This window comes from Echiichthys vipera (genome assembly GCF_963691815.1).
Source record: "Echiichthys vipera genome assembly, chromosome: 9".
Taxonomy (NCBI): domain Eukaryota; kingdom Metazoa; phylum Chordata; class Actinopteri; order Perciformes; family Trachinidae; genus Echiichthys; species Echiichthys vipera.
This window is the reverse complement of record NC_139834.1, coordinates 13188914-13208374: the sequence shown is the minus strand read 5'-3', so window position 1 is coordinate 13208374 and position 19461 is coordinate 13188914. Positions and strand designations below refer to the sequence as shown.

The 19461-nt window shown below is 41.3% G+C and overlaps 1 protein-coding gene across 1 annotated transcript in view; it reads left to right on the top strand.

The window, feature by feature from the left end:
* The window catches only part of LOC310951904 (membrane-associated guanylate kinase, WW and PDZ domain-containing protein 1-like), a gene marked incomplete at its 5' end in the record, with an annotated part of 92317 nt that overhangs the window by 29805 nt on the left and 43051 nt on the right, over positions 1-19461 (top strand). The window contains one exon of the mRNA XM_083920380.1: positions 1719-1835. Within this exon, the coding sequence (XP_083776506.1) occupies positions 1719-1835 (117 nt within the window). The remainder of the gene's footprint in view (positions 1-1718; positions 1836-19461) is intronic.

Below are 19461 nucleotides of genomic sequence, written 5' to 3'. Positions count from 1 at the left end.
AGGCTGACGGGAGGCCATGGCACCTCCCCCAAGATTTTCGCCAGCTCACCCAGACATGGATGATATATTTGGAGATCATTAAATGATCCTAAATGAGACCCTGGCGTGAGAGCAAGCACTGACCATCTGGCCCCATTGTGAGCGCCGGGGCTCTGTTCAGACTCAGCCAGCAGCATCAGCACCTCTGATTGGATGGATGCTGAGTAAGCCTGGGAATTGCAGCCAATCAGATACTATTTTAATTAATTACCCAAACCCACCTCAATCTCTGTTTCTTTCTAAATTAACCATCCTGTTACATACTAAGTGTCTTTCTCTGCTCTTCTCAAACTGTTGATATGATTAATTTATATTCAATTTGCATCATTACAATCAAATATCTGATAAAATAAAAGTTGGAATATATTAAATCCAGCATATTGAGGGTACCAAAAGCGATGGAGGCGATGAAAGCGTCAAGCTGCCATTCAAAATCAATGTTAATGACGCAATGACACACGATGTCGCTTCGGGCAACGCGTTCCGAGCCATAAGAGCGATGCGATGAAGCAGTGAAGCGTCCAAAGCCACTATTGTTGCAGTCCTTGGGGGAAACCAGACTGTGCCTATGGATATAATATAATGGATATAACTACAAACTGTGGATGGCAGCAACGTGCCTTTAGCCATCTAGTCTGCCGGAAATCTAGAAGAAGAAGAAGAAGAAGAAGAAAGCCGTCAGTGCAGAGTGAAGCTGAGTAGGAGACCGGGCAGCACCTGTACGGCTTTAGAGGTTAAATCACTGACGGCCTGATCTCACTACAACACCACAGCCCTTTTAAGAGCCTCACACTTCCTCTAAGAGCTCATTTCTGTTCTTTTAGGAAGCTTTCTGATCCCTGTTAGCACTAGCATCACTTCCATTTAGCACAACAGCAGAGTAGGCTGAGCCCGGGGTTACCTCCAGTAGGTTGATGTTTTTTAGACTATAGTCAAACATCTCAGCAAATGTGATGGATTGACATTTGTGGGTCTCTGAACATTAGTTTGAGTGAAAAGTCTCAACAACTGGTGCATGGAGTGCCAAGAAATTTGGTACAGACATGAATTCTAATAACTTTGTGAAACCTTCACACACACACACACACACACACACACACACACACACACACACACACACACACACACACACACACACACACACACACACACACACACACACACACACACACACATACATACACACAAAACCTTGTTCAATACCTAATACCTACATAACGAGTGACATTCCGATGAGCCTCCGCTGCACTTCGCTAACAAACAAAACTAACCATGGTGAACATTATACCTGCTAATATTTATGCAAACATCATCATGCTTGCATTGTCATGTCATGTCTTGTTGTATCACATGCATTTAAAAGAGATAAATATATGTTCAAATTTGATTTTTTTTTATATACTACATTATATATTATGTTTAACTACAATCATAAACTGTTTATGTGTAAACACAATCCTGAACAAATCTTTTTCTAAACTGAAGTTTCTCTTTATTTCAAAAGGAAGGTAAACAGGGCCTGTCCTTCGCTCTTTCAGTATCCAGGAGCAACGGAAATGTCACGGCCTTTCATGACATTACTTTTGGTCAAATGACAGCATGTAAACAGCGAAGAGGTGAGCAGGTTTCTTGATGTGGAGGTTTGTTTACTTGAGTTTATTTTGTCTTTTCGTTTCTAGGTCACAAGCTCAACAAGGACCTGAAGCACTACCTGAGCCTGAGGTTTCAGAAGTCTTCCCCCGACCACGAGCTGCAGAAGACCATCCGAGCCAATCTGTATCGCCATGCTGTGCCTTGTGAGTAAAAAATATTAGTAATGATGATAACCCAGGAAATGTTGCGAAAAGACTGGATAGATTCTTAAGCATTACTTTACCCTAATGACCCACTTTCTTTTGGCTTCTTTCTCATTTGTCCTCTTATATCATTCTTCCCTTTCACTCACCCATGAATTATTCCGTTACACTTTATTTCCCTTTCAACATTTAAAGTCTTCACAAACTATGAAAAGAGAAACAAACATACATTTTCCAATCACCATCACTGTAGTTTTTGTTACGTATTACTGTGATTTAATCCACTTGTGTCTTGACCGCACCAAAGCACCATTTTTTTTTGCAGCTGTCTCATATAACTGAAATACACAGTAAACTGTGGCCCGAGCAAAACACCCGGCACAATGCCAGACTCCACAGCTGGGCTCGCTCACGTCACAAACAGTTGGATCTGCGGTTGGGTGACACAGTCCGGCTCAGCTCTGTTTATTTCTACTGTACTCATGTCATGGTTTTATTTTAAAAACTTTATTTTCTACTTTTGCTTAAGTTGTTGACCACAATACTGGAGGCTTAAAGTTTTTCAATAAAAGGGCACAGTTGCCCTCTTTGGGATGTGTGTGTGTGTGTGTGTGTGTGTGTGTGTGTGTGTGTGTGTAATGTATTTTTTTCCTCTTTCTGTCTCTCATGTTCTTTGCTTATTCATCCTCTGCCTCTCTGTCCTTCTCTTGCGCTCAGCCATGTGACCAGTAAATCCGCCTTCCCCCATTGCCCAGCCTGGGATTATGATGTTCTGATATATTGAAAATAGATTCCTGTCTGATTATGCGTTGAACATCGTGAGCTCTCGCAAAGATCACAGGACGATGGAATGGCCTCTGCGTGCAATGGACAGACCACAATTACCTCAAAATTGGACATAGACAAAATAAAAATGCTAAATATGTTGTTAGGTATTTTGTAAACCAGTTTGAGGGGTCACCGGATTAAAGGGATTACATTTTTTCCTTAATTTTACCAATATTTGCCTTTTCCCTGCGAAATACTCCATACCTTCAATGCCTCTAAAGTGTGCAGACTAATTAAATGTTATATGCTGGATACTTACACCTCTACAAGCCTCTAAAATCCTTTAAATTAGTAAAATACTGGATGTATTCACCTCTTCAGGTCTGAAGGTGAAATACATTGTATGTCTTTTATCATTCGATCGACTTTACACTTGACGGGTGTATTGCTGAGGAATCAAGGAGGGGCAGCGTCGCATGTAAGCACTTGAGGTCTACGGGGCATGTTTGTCGGTAGTGCTTTACACACTCTGCAGTGTATTGAGAGGAGATCCTTAATAACTGTTACACTGCCAAACAGCATGCTGGGTGCAGATCGCTCTCCATCGCTCGCTACAGTACATTCAGGAACAAATGAGGAAAGAGAGACCACAGATGTTACATTGTGATGTAACAATGTTTCAAGAGGCGTAACCTTTGTAATAAATCCTGGAGAAGCTTGGTCCGAAATAGCTAGCTGTTAGCAAATCATGCAAATATGTCGTGGAAGGTGTATTGCTCAGGACCCAAGGAAGTGCATCATTGTGTGTAAAGATGTTTTTTTGAGCGGTCAGTGAGAAAGCAAGGCCAAGCTATTGACCCATTCTGAATAGCCTTGCTTTGACCGGACACTCTCTAAAGTACACAAGCCCGACCAATCAGGAGTCAATCACAGCTGTCAATCATGACATTTCACCTCGTTTTATAGCATCAAATAACTTTTTATAACGAAAATGATCAGATAAATAAACATTTGAACAAACATCGGCATGATCAAAACAATTTAACTAAAAGATCTGAATACATCTTCCATTGCCTTTGGTGCTTCAGAGCTAACAAATGCAAAACATGCTAACAAGGTAAACTCTGGGTTGACTTTTTCCTCAGTGCTTATCATGTTGAGTGGTGCATAAAGAATAGATGAAAATGAACTTGGACCACTTGAAATGCTGCCTACTGTATTCTCACACCTGAGCAAGTCACTACTGAGACTACGGTTTTTGGAGAAACGCTGTATGAATATGTATAAGCAACTAAGCAAGACAATCTGATCCAGGAAAAAGGGCCCCTTACTTTCCCTATTGTCAACAAATCCCATGAAAAACCAACAGTGTGGTAGTCTGTCTGTGGCACTCAGCAATAAATATGTTTTTTCCTTCTGAAGACCAAATTTAAACAGGTCACAAAAGTACAGTTACTCAGAAAACATGACTCAAACAGCAGTGTTTGTTGGAGGCTATTTTCAGACATGAATTTGTTGTGTTAGTGAGAATTTACAGCAGCAAGATGGTGTATGCGGCATTAACTTAAAATAAATCCCAGTGCCCACGTTCATGTTGATAAAGGTACATGTCATCCTGAAACTATGTGGCCCAAATGTTTTTTAGGGTGTTTTGTAATGTAAAACTATAGCACAGAGGAATGAGACAGACAGTACTTCTAAGTATGATCAATTCTTTTTTGTTTAAAAAGATGTAATATCACCAGACTCAACGCTCACTTTTAATTAATGGTGCAATATTTGTGTGTGTGCTTTTTGTATTTCTCTTATATCGTTTATATATATATATATAGTTTTATACTGTTTATACTCTCTCTCTCTCTCTCTCTTTTTTTTTTCCTGTCCCTCCCCTCTCCCTTTCTTGGTAGCATACTATCGCTGCCATCTCCTGTTTATTGTCTCTCTCAAACACACACATGCAAATGTTTTCTTGGCATGACAAGGCAGAATGAGAAAAGCAGTCAAATAAAAGCCACACTTCTCAGCCCTCTGTTTCCTTTGTCCCTGTGTCTCTCATGTGTCTCCTCCTCCCCCTCTCGTGAGCACGTGTTGCTCCCTCTTGCTTGACTCGAACAGGTGCCTTTCCCTCCACCACTGGTCGAGGTGTTGTTTTTTGTTCTCTTTTGAGGCATGTGTGTGTGAATGTGTGTTTAAAGACCACCCCCACCCCCTCACCCCCATCCCCCACTCCTCCCCTGTCCTCCATAGCCCCGCTGCTACAGATGGCCATTGTTATCATGTGCGACAAATGTCACAATTGACAGAGAAGTCGCTCTCTCATGGGATTCATTTCCCTCTCACGTCTACAGCTGCTGCTTGGGGATGAGGGTTATCTCGCCGTTATCCCAGCGTTCGAGCCACAAGGCGAACCAGTTCTCCCTCCCCCCACCTGATCTCTCCCTCCCTCTCCCTCTCTGCTCTCTTCTCTGTCGTCCTCCTCTCTTCACTTCAAATCCTCTAGTGAGTGTCAGCGTCCCTGTGGTTCGGCGGTGACTGCTGCCTTCCTCTGTCTCTCTCTGTCACACTCTAGCTGCTCCCACTGTCTCCCTGCCGCTGCTGCTCTCACCCTCTCTCTCTCTCTCACTGTCTCTCTCCCTCCCTCCCTCCCTCCCCTCCTCGCTGTCCTTCACTCCCTCGCTTCCTTGTTTTCCACTCCACTGCCGATCTCGGGGAAATCATTGTTGGAGACAAATTTCTCTGTTTGCCGCTCACACAAAGAAAGGGATTACGGCTTGATTTGCTGGCTTCGGGCTCTCTCTGCATCCAGGCAAGTGGCAGCTCCTTATTCTCTCCTCTCATCCTCCTCTTCTTCTTGTTTCCACTCTCACCGCCATCCACCATCTGAAGCCTGTGATGTATGCATGGCAGAGAGTGTGTGTATGTGGTTGATGCTATGTATATAGGCTAAGGGAATCAGGGAAGGTGGGGGTAGGGGTGGGAATTATGTGAGAGGAAAAAGGGGGGCAGGGACACTCGTAGAAGGCACGTCCAACCCAGAGGGACAGATGGCCAGTAGCTCTGGTTCTTTTTCCTTCTTGGTTTTCTAAGTCACCCTGCAGGCTTTGTGTTAGGCCCACTAGTACACAGACCTTCTTTTCAAGAAGCAAGCGATGGCTGCTCTCCTAAGCTAGTAGAGGGAGGGAGGGGGTATCTGTGTGTGAAGAACGGACAGGGTATAGGAAACGAGAGGAGAGGAGGAGGAGAAGGAGGAGGAGAAGGAGTGGGTTGTCGTAGAGGCAGAGCAGGCTTTTAAGAGGAGGTTAGGATAGGAGAGGAGAGGAGAAGAGATGAGAAGCTGAGAGGGGGGTCATCAGCCTCGAATGCATGGAGGTCAGGTCCAGATGCTGCTCAAACAAAAGGGCTTCTTTGGGGGAACGGCGGGGGAAGCGTGGCACTCGCCATTGTGTGTGTGTCGCTGCATTGCAGGGTGCTGCCGTGGAGCCTCATGCTAATGATGGCCATTCATTCTCGTAACGGATGAGTGGGCCCCCAGCTTCTGTTTGCCTGCTTTTCACATACGCAGGGTTCATATTTTGTTCATGTGACCAAATATCTGCTGTGTTAACACACGATTCACTCTGGAAACGATGAGGGATGGAAAAAACCATGGCTTCCAAGCTCATTGAGGAAGCTGGGCAAATATGTGTTTTTGCATAGTAATGATGTATGAAGCAGGTGCAGGCTCTCTTTCTCTCTCTCTCTGTGTGTGTGTGTGTGTGTGTGTGTGTGAGTGCGTGCGTGTGCGTGCGACTTATGTTTAATGCATGGGGTGTTTTCATTGCCATATTTAGTATATTTAACAGATACAGTGCAGTCACACACAAGCACAATTTGGTACTACATTTGGTAGTAAATCATCACACATAAGCCAAAAGACTGCAGGTCTTCCTTCTTGTTTTGGTGTGATTGGAAAGTGGGTGGAGGTGGCACTGGAGGCTGGGGTCTCTGACGTTGTTTTTGTTCATGACAATCTTCTCCAGGCACCTTTCAAAGGCATCTTACAGTATGTTATACCATCTTACGGTACGTTATACCATCTAACAATACATTATACCATCTTACGGTATGTTATACCATCTTACGGAATGTTATACCATCTTATGGTATGTTATACCATAGCAACAACACAACCTTACCTGTTTCTGCACCTGGAGTTTAGAACAAGCTGCACCTTGAGTCCGGTCCTACATCAGCTTAATCAACCCTGATGATAAATCACTGTGATCATGAGTTAAAAGTCTAGCTCACAATAAATCAATTGTAATTCAAAATGCTCATTCGTGTTTCCTCACCAAGCACATGTAAAACAATCATTCTTTGATCTTGTGGATTTGATATTAAGTAAAGATTTGCTGACAGGATCACCCCATAGTCACTCTGGTCAATTTAAAGTGATCAGTCCCACTATCATGTCCTACAACGGCAAAAATGCCTTTTAGCCCTCACCCTGGGGCTGGGGGTAGAATGCAGTTCGTTGCTCCGACCCCAGTGATACTTCAGCAAAAACAAAAGTCCACATGGAACAAAAACAGATTGGGGATTGTTTCTTAAAGCAGGTGTGAATTCTCTTTTTTACGGTTTACAGATTGTACTTGGGACAGTAGTCTGTCTTTGTTGTGGTGGTGAAGTATGAAGATGATAACCCTGTCTTTGAGGTCAAGGAAATTAACTGTGCTAACTGACTGAACAAAGATTCTCTGTTGTGATCATGTTGTCCTTTACAAGACTAATCTGTGTGCAAATGTCTTGTGATGGTTTGAATGGGGATCTGCTGAGGCGGCCAGATAGCCCACATACTGTAGCTGCTAAGTGTTTATGAGCATTGGTGCCTCCGAGCGTTGAGTGTGATCATGCCAGATCTTAATTCAGATATGCTTTAACTTTCTTCACTGAACTATGTGTTCATCTGCTTACAGTGTTGAGTTTCAATCATATTTAACCCTGTGGAATAACACACTCTTATTATCCCAGGGCCTTATTTGGTGTTTATCCATTACAAAACTACCAATCTACTTCAGGATAGCAGGTCACACAGTATGTTACATGTAGTCTTTGGTTGTTGTTGAATATTTGGTTGTCAAAATAGCTGAGCAAACGTGTTTGGCTATTTTGCAAAGTGTAGATGACGTACGAATAGTTTAAGATATTTTCGGAGAATAAAATCATTTGCTTTCTTGCCGAGAGTTGGACTAGAAGATTGATATCAATGTCATGTCTGTATGTCAAATATGAAGCTAGAGTCAGCAGCCAGTTAGCTTAGCCCGGCATAAAGATTGGAAACAGGGGACAGAAACAGAGTAACTTTTCGATGTCTAAATGTCACTAGTTAACACATTATATCTTTATGCTAATCAGCCCTATATATACTTGACAGATATGCTAAAAATATGAAGCAGTAGGTGGTTAGATTAGCTTAAACAATGATGCAGGGGAAAACAGCTAACACTTTATATCTGCCCCTCATAAAACCAATTGTTGCTTTTTCTGTTCGGATTTCACTTCCAGTCATTGTGCTAAACTAGGCTAATCTGCTTGATCATGTAACCTAATATTCCATGTTTATACAAGAGTGCTTTAACGATCCTGTGTATTTCCCAAAATGTCGAAAGATTCCCTTAAACAGTGTAATTATGCTGTGCAGGTTGACTAATAATCAAACAGTTAACAGGCAATATTCCCATTTTACAGATGCATTGCAAAATGCGATAAAGCACTGCACTGGCAAATTCTGCATGAATGAAAGTGAAATGAGCTCTCAATATGTGGACTCTTTTCACAAGCTACAAACTGAGTTTAGTTTCATTAATCCAAAGCAAATATGTCAACCTCAAACAAAGGTTGGTTTAAATACTCAATAAACAAACAAACAATGTCGGACATATTGCTCATCAAAACTGTATGTAGGTTATTCAAGGAACCAAATGTTGCATTCACCACTTTTGTTGATTCACTTCAGAAGTGCAAGTAAGGCTACTATTGACAATGAGGGCATGTGGCTAAGATTGGACCTTGTGAATCCAAACAGAAAGCTGCAGTCCTCTCCCCTCAGGGCAGCTCCAGGGTTTTGTGGTCAGGTTGCCTGCAGTCCATGTCCGTGCAGGTACAGGCCTGTTTTGCCAGGTAGAAGCTTTCTTTTGGTCTGCCACTGGGCTCTTAATCTCCCAAGGTGCTAATGAAGAGCATAGTAAACCAATCCAAGCTGCAACCAACTCCGCACTCCTTCATGTAAAATCCTTGTCATCATATGTACACGTTAATGTCTTACCAAGCTGGTAACAACAGGACCATCTTTTACACTATATCATACAGGACCCTCCTCTCATCTTCTTCTACAGCCTGCATCCTAACCCTCGTACTTGTCCTGCTGCCCTCTACACCCTGTCTTCACCTAGCATTCACCCCTGGAGAGGTTCTCTCAGTCACGAGAACTGCCTGAAGCTGGCTGTTTATCAGGACGCACCATGTGTTAGGTAATGTCAAGCGTCTATATTTATGGCTAAGATAGCGGGAGAAGGGAAGACAGAGGAGAGGAAGAGAGAGAGAGAGAGAGAGAGCATGAGGAAGAGGGAGGGAGGGGGAGTGGGCGGGAGTATGAAGGGGGCTGCAGCCATTGGCCTCAGACAGGAACTGGAGTGTGAATAGCTCACAATGGCTTAGCCTCTAAGCTGGGCTGGACTTCTAATTTGCTGTGCTTGTGGAGCTTTGAAGAAAAACGGCAGCTGCCTACTAGCTGCCTGCCTGAATGAGCTCACAAGCTGGGAGCTAGCACTCGCTCACAGACAACTGGATGATCCATGGATGCTTTGGTTGGATGAGAGAGAGCAGAATTCAGGCTGCTCGGATTTATCTTTTTGAATATTTCTATGGAATAAAGTGCGGAGAGGAAAGCAGCAGCAGCAGCAGCAGTGGCGGTTTAGAGGTAAATCTATGACATTTACTTCTCCTGGGAATGATGCCCTGACTTCCGGGATTAGATTGCATGGGATATGGGTGGGGAGAATAAACAGATACACAGAGGCAGGTGGATTTTTTTTCTTTGAGAGGGAGACTGTGGGAATCAGTGCTGATGCAGATTTGTGGTGTGTGGTATTAATGAACTGATGTGCAGTGCCATGTGTCTGTGATGAGGGCGGATGTATGTGCACATATGCCTGTTTGTCTGCCATCTTTCCATCTTCTCCTCATTTTTATCTCCCCAGCCTTGTGCACAGCTCTCAGCTTTACTCTTTAAATGAAAGCTCCATCCCCCTTTTTTTCATCCCAGTTTTCTCTAATGAACAGTGCTTATTTATAGGTGGAAAAATGTACCCGGCCATCTTTTGTGCACATTTTTTTTTTTTTTACAAGATTTTCAGAGTGTTTGTGCTTACCCACTATTCATTTACAGCCCCCCTTCCTCCCTCATTCTTCTCCCCCGTATTGAGAGAAGAGGGATGGGGAGGGAGCAGGGTGAACAGCAGGAGAATAGCGGCTGGGACTCAGCTGTGAGGATTGTTGTGGCGCGAGCTGAAAGAATGGCCTGTTGTGTTGGGCATTAGAAGTATTGTGTCTCTGGCCTCTCTCTCCCTCTGTCCTCTGTCCTTCTCCTCTTTAATGGCTAACTGCATCATTCTTTTATTCAAACAGTCACAGCGAGGAACCTGCTCTGCTTATAAAAACTATAAAATACGCTTTTTGATAAAGAAAGTTACCCTTTCCATACATTAACGGCTGGGTAATGTTTGAAATGTGTTGATATTAGTGAATCATTACTTTTGTTTTAACCTTATTTTGAGAAAGATAAGCATATTTTCCAGGGAATTAGTCAATTAATCGATTAGTCTATGGCAGAATTAATCAGCAACTAACATTGCCTAGTTTCAGCTCTTCAAATGTGATTATCTACATCTTTTTATGTTCTATGTGACTGTAAACTGTTGGTCAGACAAAGTAAGACGTAAATTTGGTCTTCCGGTAATTGTACTGGCCCTTTCCCCTATTTTCTGACATTGTTTTGACAAAATAATTAATCAGTCAATTGAGTGCACAATCTGCAGTATTAATGAAAATAATCATTAGCCCTAGACAAATGCTTACATCAATGGTTAAATATTCAATGTTGAGCCCAAGAAGTCATAAAAGAACTTTGCTTTGACATTTTTTCCCGCAGACACATTTCTTCTACTACAAAAAAGTATTTGCATACACAAATGTGACCCTTTTCTTTTTAACATTGCAGATAAACCTACAGAAAATGTTCTGAACTTGTTCAAACAGTGACGTTTTGAAGGCTTTTTGAATTATTATGTATTTAAATTGAAATCAACCTGGAGTAAAAATATTGAGATTAAAAATATTTTTCATGTCTTGGTCTAGACAGGTAGCAGCACAAATAACATGCTTTCAGACATGAAACCAACATATAACAATTTAAAATGGAGACAAATAATAAATTGCAGACTTCTACAGCCTGGTGTGCTTGCATCCAAGTAATTTAGAATCACATTAAATGTGTCCAATGAAACCAGCAACCAAGATTCAGGTGATTTTTTTTAACTGATGCCAAGCCGATGGAGCTACATACTTAATGCCTTTTTCCTTCAGTTCATTGCGGATATTAGGGACATTAAGAAGGAATAAATCCTGGGAATGAAGGCAATAACTTCCTGTACTTTTTTTAGGATGTAGACCCGTAGGTAAGATGGACGCAGTCCTCGAACAGCCTTGTGAACAGCAATATGCCAGTGGTTAAGTCTATAGGTGGAAAAGGCTGACCATCTAACCCAAGCATAGAAGTACATGAGGTTTTGCATTTGTGTTTCATTGTGTGAGAAGAGAAGAAGCGTTGTAGCTCTCTTCTGAAGCTTTCCCAACCTCATGGTAGTTAATTAAACTTACAACAGCATGGCATGCTCTTAGCATCACCCCGGCCCCTGATAGGATCTGGAGTGGGGCTGCTATTTGCTTAATCATTAATCTGAGGGCCTCCGCTACATTGATTCACTCTCTGTTCCCCTTCATAAATCATTATGGGCCAGCAATCCGTTTAATGGGGGATGGAAGTGCTGATTGAACACAGTCACGGCACTCAGGACGTAATATTCACCTTTGTCTCTGGGTCAGCTGATCAAGACGGAGGAAACAGGTCCAGTACCTCTCCGTCTCAGCAGCTGTAGACCTTTAAAGCCTTCGAGCAAGAAGATGGAGTGGCGCATCCTTTAATTAAAATAAGTTTAACCCAGGTTGACCAAATATTGTGTAATATTCTGTATTAGTCTTGTTAGTATCGCTAAAAAGATTTGTCCCGCTGACACCATAATGGATGCAAATGGTCATCTATCCATAGTTTGTGGTTGAGACGCTCCCATCATCTGACCAGTGTATTAAGGGACTACTTGTGTAGATGAGGCCTTAAAGTGCTGCCTCAATCAATGCTGCTCCGGTAATTGGCTTAGAGGCCCAAGAGAGTTGCCTGCTAACTCCCTGTGTGACTGTTGGCTTTCTCTGCCCCTCCCCTGCTCTGTCTGCTCTGAGATGTGCATGTAATTTCTTTTCATGTCATCTCTCAGCCTCTGTTTTCATAACACACACTTCATCATCAACAATGAGCGTGTGTTTATGCTGTAAACACACCCTGATTTATACTGCAACTACGGCTTCTAGCGTCTCGGACAGGACAGGTACAAGCTTTATTGGTAAGATTTTGCTTTTGTGACATATTTTCACCTTAATTTAAGATAATCAACTGTTCTTTATTACTTGCTTGACAAGTATCCGAGCAATGTTTGGAACTATTTTAGATACACACCATCAGAGTAGTCTCACTCTCAGGTCAGTTGGAAGTTGCTCTGTTGCTCTCTAGTGTCGTCGCCCCCTCCCCCCCTCCCCCCTCATGCTCACACTCGCAACCAGCAGGGGTTAAAAACAGCAGATGTTTGGCTGAACCGGTGTGTGTCTGTCTAAGAGAGTGTGTATGTCTGTGTTAGACAATGAGTGGAAGCTCCTCAGACCATCAACAGCAGGAAGGCGATTGAGGGTATCATATGTCAGCCCCACTGTCTTTTGTTAATACACAGGAGGACTTTTTTTCAACTGGACTTGTGCACGTGATTGTGGTCATAGTGGTATGTGTGGCGCTTTGTTTTTGTTTGATATTACTTACAGATGAAATTAGCTTTTATTGACTTTATTGTGGACATAATCATAAGTAGTTTGTGTTCAGGTTATCTTGGCCCCCAGTGAACAAAACTGATCCAGATGTCAATAGAGAGGCTGCAGAGGATGTAGATGTATATCACCCTTAGTCTGACATCCTGCACTTGAGTGGTCAGTTTGTTTGCACAATACAAGATGATATGAAATGTAAAAAGTCAGAAAGGTGAAAACAACACTTGCCAGTTTCTGCACAACCTAAGCTTTGGAGAAACATGAAACGCATTTTTATTTTGAACTTCTGAATCATGTGCCGAATTGCCCAATAGCAATCCAGAGCTATCAAGTGATTGTTTTATGTCAGTAGAAAAACACATTGAGTGTGAGGTGAAACAGCAGTTTGAAACACAATCTGCAGACTTCAAAGGTGTCTGATTCGGGGTTCATTTTCATGCTAGAAATAAAGCCCAGGTTAAGGTTACCGTTCTCTTGCTTGCATTGCCAGATCATACTCAGCGCTGGAATAATATGGTCAGGCTACACCAGTTTATCATTCTGGGACAGAGGAAAAACGCTCTGGTTTGTTAGTATTCCTGAAAACCACTTACAATGGTCTTGGCCAGAGCTAAGCGGACCGTGCCATTGTGAAATAGATAGCGGAGGGTTTGTACATACAGCAAACCTCTTAATCTGTGCAGATTAAGTAAATATAGGAGTGTGTTGTTGCTATGTCACAGTCAACTGGTTGCTCAACAAACAGGCCAAAAAAAGTACATAGACAAGAAACACTATTACACACTAACACACCAGTCTTAAACCCGCCCCCACATGACAAAAACAGTTGTGATAGGTCCAACCAAGGCCAGATCGGCTGGAAATCTGTCTGTATGGAAGAGTGACCAGATCTTTGGCAGATTCGAGTTGTTTCCAGGATAACATTTCATACATTGGTAGCATAGGCTACCATGCAAGGTGACTCATTAGTGGTGATAAACATTCACATACACCCGTTAAGCAGGTATAATGTTCACCATGTTCATTATATAGTGGTTTAGCAAGCTAGCATTTGCTAATTAGCAAATTACCACAGCAAGCCGACAATGGCTATTGAGACATTTCACAGAAAACCACAAATGTCAACCTCATTATGGCACCAGAGGAAAAGTCAGGGGATCTCCAAAGTTATAAAGATACATTGTTAGTACCAGACAATATTTTTAATCCTTCCCACTCATGTACAGTACTTGATGTCACATGTGGATATCTCTGGCAGGCTTGAACCACTTTTAGATGATACAAACATCCACTAAGCTACATGAATGAAATATTTAGTCAGCCTCTACAGATAACAGCTTCTCAGTATAAACTCACACGGCTTGCATCAGCCCATGAGAAAAGGCTGCAGTGCAACTTTGTTTGATGTGCAAATGGGATTTTTTATTTTTTTACAGTAAACAGTAAAAGACAGTGTTTGGCATTTTACAACTATGTGAAAGTCCATCTGTGTCTGACCTTTGTGCAAATACTCTGTGTTGTAGCATTTCGGCTGATCTATTTTAGCTCAGTATTTATGTTTGCAAAATGTCAAATGATGTTGACCAATATGTGAGGGAAAATATGGATTTTTGGCTGCTAAAGAAAAAGTGAAAGTTGAGCCCTGTGCATTGTAAAAGATTCAGTAGCCAGATGGCCTCAGAATCTGCTTTTCTCTGAAGCTAGATAAAATGGCCTCTAAATGTTTAGCTCATTTATAGTATAGTAGCAGAACCATTCCTAATCATTCAGAAAATGCAAACTCATCTAGATTCTGTCTTAGTCGATTCGAAAACATTAAGGGGGGGTTTCTATTTCCTACATGTTTCAGTGGAAGGTGTAAGTGAGGTTTTACTTAAATGTGGAACAGCTGAATTTTTTGTGTAATCTTTTAACTAATCAAGAGAGTATGCAGACAAATCAATCAGTAATTGTTTTTGTGTCATGAATTGAGTGTCAGGACACTGTTGCTTTCATGTTCGTTGAAGGTAAGTCAGCAGTGAGGCCATCTTAGTCTTATAAGTACGTTATGCTGCTTTCTGTGGTGCCTCGCTAAGAAATGCTGCTGCTATACTGCACTTGAAGTTAGGTTTTTGGGGGATGTGTGGATAAATAGTCACCTGTTGCCTTGACAAAACTGAAAATTATTGTTTTTTTGCAGATTGCCAGTTGATAAGAAAATGACTGTTAGAAGTAGCCATCATGATACTCCAAGGGCTGTAATTAATGACTTAGAACAGCTCGGATGCACCTGCACTTTATGACGTGTGGTTAGTAGCGGTGAGTGAGTGGCCCAGTATAAGGAGACAGGATTTGGGTCATAGCAGGCGCTCAAACAGGCCACTTCAGGGACACATGGCCCATGCTCTGGAGCTTTTTATGAACTGCCAGTGAGGACAGAAACTGGCTTCCACAACCTGCTATTTATAGTCCACACTCTGGAAACATTATAAACAGTATGTATGTGTGTGTGTGTGTGTGTGTGTGTGTGTGTGTGTGTGTGTGTGTGTGTGTGTGTGTGTGCGCGTGTGTGTGTGTGTGTGTGTGTGTGTGTGTGTGTGTGTGTGTGTGTGTGTGTGTGTGTGTGTGTGTGTGTGTGTGTGTGTGTGTGTGTGTGTGTGTGTTTACATACTTCTTTCCTCTGTCTGTGTCTCTGGTTGTGTGTCTGTGAGGTTCAGTCAGTGGATGCTCATAGCTGCATCCGTGTGTGTGTGTGTGTTTACAGTAAATTCAACGCCATATACAGACTGCAGTTAAATCTAGGGAGTAAGGTGGGGGGTGAAAAGTAAGCCACATTACGTTTAGGTTTGAACTCTTAGATTTGGTTCTTTCAATCCACTACCGCGCCAGGGACAGGCATAGACAGAGGCATTATGTTTTCAGGTTGTCCATCTCTCCGTAGGTCCCATTCTTGTGAACGTGATATCTCAGCAACCCATGGAGGGAATGTCTTCAAATTTGGCACAAATGTCCACCTGGATTCAACAAAGAACTAGAAACGATTTTGGAGGTAAAAGGCATTTCAAACAAATGTTAAATAGGATAAAAGTGACGAAGGGAAGAAATGTTATATACAAAAAGTCAAAGGTCAACTCCACTTTGACTTCATAGTGTTTCTGTACATTATTCAACACCGTTACTCAGGAACAGAAGGGGAGACATTTAGTTGGATACTGATTGGTGACACTAATCTTGAAAATGTGGTGATTGTATAAATCTTCTTTAGTGCTGGGTTGAATGTGTGATGTGTGTGAAGCATCTACGTTTTGCCAAAAAATACACTTGAAACCTATTATTGAATTACATCCAAGTTTTCACTACATAAATCTGGGCAGACCTGGAGTGCAACTTGACAGGAGGCATAAAAACACACCTTACAGTACAATGCAAGAGTATATTACAACAACCCCGTAAATGTGACAAAAAATATTCTCTGATATTTGGACCTCATACCTTCAAAGAAGCAGGGAGTCACGACCTGGCTCTGGAGCCATGACCAAGAGAGGGAGACAGAGGCTGAAAGCAAATATGTAATTTAGTTGTAGAAAGATAACAATGGGGGACACAAAATAGGCCAAATTAAGAAAACGATAAGATGTGATTGTCAGTAGTGAGAGTGCATGTATGCATGTGTGTGGCATGGATGGTGAGAGGTGATGTTTGATGGCTGACAGACAAAACAAAACATGCACGAGCAGGGTGAAGAGAGAGCCTCTCGGGTTCAGGTCCCTCCAACTAGGTGATCAACACGCTTATCAAGACTCAGGTACATGCGGCAATACACATGTAAGATAGGTAAATAACCCTGAGGACCGTTACAAGCATTGGATGGCTCTAGGTCGTATATTGATATTGTGTCAACTTCCTGAATGTTTTCTGATATATTTTTTATTTGCGACTCTAGAATATTAAAGTGTCCATGTCAAAAATGATGAAAGATTCACCAAAAATGAGCATCTTAGAATGTCCTGTTTTGTTTTACTGACAGTTTAGAACCCAAACATATATCCAGTTAATAGTATTAAACCGAATAGAGCTGCAATGATAAGTGGAATGACAGGAAATATCTGCAACAGTTTGGATGACTGATTAATAATTTAAGTCAATTAACAACAAAAATGTCAAAATATGTATGGTTTCAGATTCTTGAATGGTATAATGTTTTCTCTCTCCCTTTGTTGTATACCTAAAATCTAAATATCTTTGAGTTTTAAACAGTTGGTCAGACAAAAAAGCTATTTGAATTGTCATCGTGGGCTTTGTGAAAGTGACAGACATTGTTCTAAGGTTTTATAGACAAAACAATTAATTGAAAAGTAATAGACAGATTAATGGACAATTAAAATTCTTATGAGCTGCTGCTCTAAAACAGATAAAGGGTGATTCATTTTGTGTCCATCAACTAATAAATTATCGACTATACTGGTGTGTTTTGCATTGTGCAGAGAGATCGTTAACATATACCAGTGCAGAGACAGAGACATAGAGACAATGTTGATGATGTGACAGAAGCGAGGACACGCTTGCCTGGACTTCTTTATCCTTTTAGCAGTGCTTGGATCAATACTTCTCTCTCACACACACACATGCATGCATGCATGCACACATCCAGATCATAGATGCATCTAGTGAGAAAGAGAGCAAGATGCTACTCACTCAATAACACAATGCCCAGACAAGATTTAAGGAGAAGCTGCACAGAGAGTGTGCCTCATCACAACAAGCCAGAGGTGTAGTGTGTGTTTGTGTTTGTGTTTCTCTGTGACAGTTATTTGTCTGATGGCGAGATGTGCAAGGGATTTCATGTGCCCATTAGGTGATTGTTTTTCCTGGTGTGTGTCATGTGTCCACACCGCCCTCGTCCTCTTTCACCTGCTCCATCTTTCTCCTTTCTGCCATTGCACTATTTGGCAGATGTCCCCTGTCACAACAAACCTGTGGGGATGGACCAGAGCTGCTAATTGACATCGTTGTTAGGTGAGAGATTGATACTGATTGGATGTTGTGCGTTCTAAATTTTCCAAATTAACGGGCACAAACCACTGCTGTGTCCGCCCACTAAAACCTATGAATATTTTCAAGAGCAGCAAGACAGAAGTAGAGAAATTAAGTTCTTTGCAGTGAGAAATTAAACATGAAAGGAGAGGAGGAATTAATGGTAAGGTAGAGAGCTTGCAAAGCAGGAAGAAGCGGACAGTTAGAATTATATTTATTTATATATTTTATTTCTTTCAAAATAAAAAACTAAATGCTTGTGATTTTTTATTTTTTTTATTTTTAAAGCTGTATAATTTCATGTAGTCCATCTGACTGATTTGCAACATTGCTTGCAATAATAGCCCCAATACAGCCAGAGAGATTAAAGCATAGTATAAACAGTGGAGCTAAATTCTCTGACAGTAAATGTCTCTCACAGTATGCTGTATATCAGTGCAGATATACACACAAGAGCATGGCTGACTTTGTTGTAAAGGGATGATGAGTGGTAATTTGGTTACACACAGTATTTGTGAGCTACTAAAAAAGGATTTATGCTGATTTCACTGCTCTGAATCTATGGGTAGGTGTATTTGTAGTTTATCTCTGCAAAAATGTCCTAGTTTCACATGTTTTTAACCACACAAGCAGAACTAGCATTCTTGATCTGTCCGTCCCACCACCACTTTGGTCCAGAATGAAATATCTCAACAACTATTGATGATGGATTGCTGTGACATTGATTTCCCACTCAGGATGAATTTGTCCAATACTTTAGTGTATGACTGCACACTTTTAAAACCAAATCTAGTTCCTATTATGACAAATAAAAATGTCTGTTGTGAGAAAGGTCCATAAACATATGAACAAACCTACCAGGAATTCTTGATTGCAGAGTGATTACAGTAGATGTGAAACAAACAAACACAAAAGTTCAACAGTGTTGAGAACATTTAGAAAAGTTAGAAAACACTCTCATGTCTGTACAAGAAACCAATTAGCATATTCCCAAAATGTTAACCTATTCCTTTAAGAGGAGTTTGGGGTAACAGTAAATATTTTCTAACACTGTAAAACTCCCTTTGTCAGGTTTTACCAAATGTTGTAGATATGAAACGATTATACCCAGATTATAGTGACCAAAAATATCACAGTTATCAGTATGATCACTGTATTGTTAAAATGTGCTAAAAATATTGTAAAAGTACCGATGCACACTAAGTTTTATATTAACAACCACAAATGGTATTAGCTGCACTTTTTGTTTGCAGAAACATTAAAATAAAAACAGCCTTTTGCAGTGATTTTCTTTTTACATGTTCAGCCAACAGAGTGACTCTGTTCAGCGCTCATAAAAACAAAAACGGTTTCTAACTTTAGTTGATGCTGGACAGTATTTACGTTGAGTTTTTCAAAAGGCGCTAATCAAACAAAGTTTTGAAGATAATCCAAGTTTGAAGGGGCAATATTAACCATCAGGAATTTTACTTTGGTTCATCACTAAACCCGTAATTGTGTCATCCCTCATGTTGTTCTGGTGTTAACATTTTGTGGATTTAAGACAAATACTTTAACACAGCTTTAGCCTGTGTTTGTGAGAAAAGACACAAACGCACACACAGAGGCAAGCTTGCACCATTATATTTCTTACATTCATTGAAAATTGTGCATGATGATA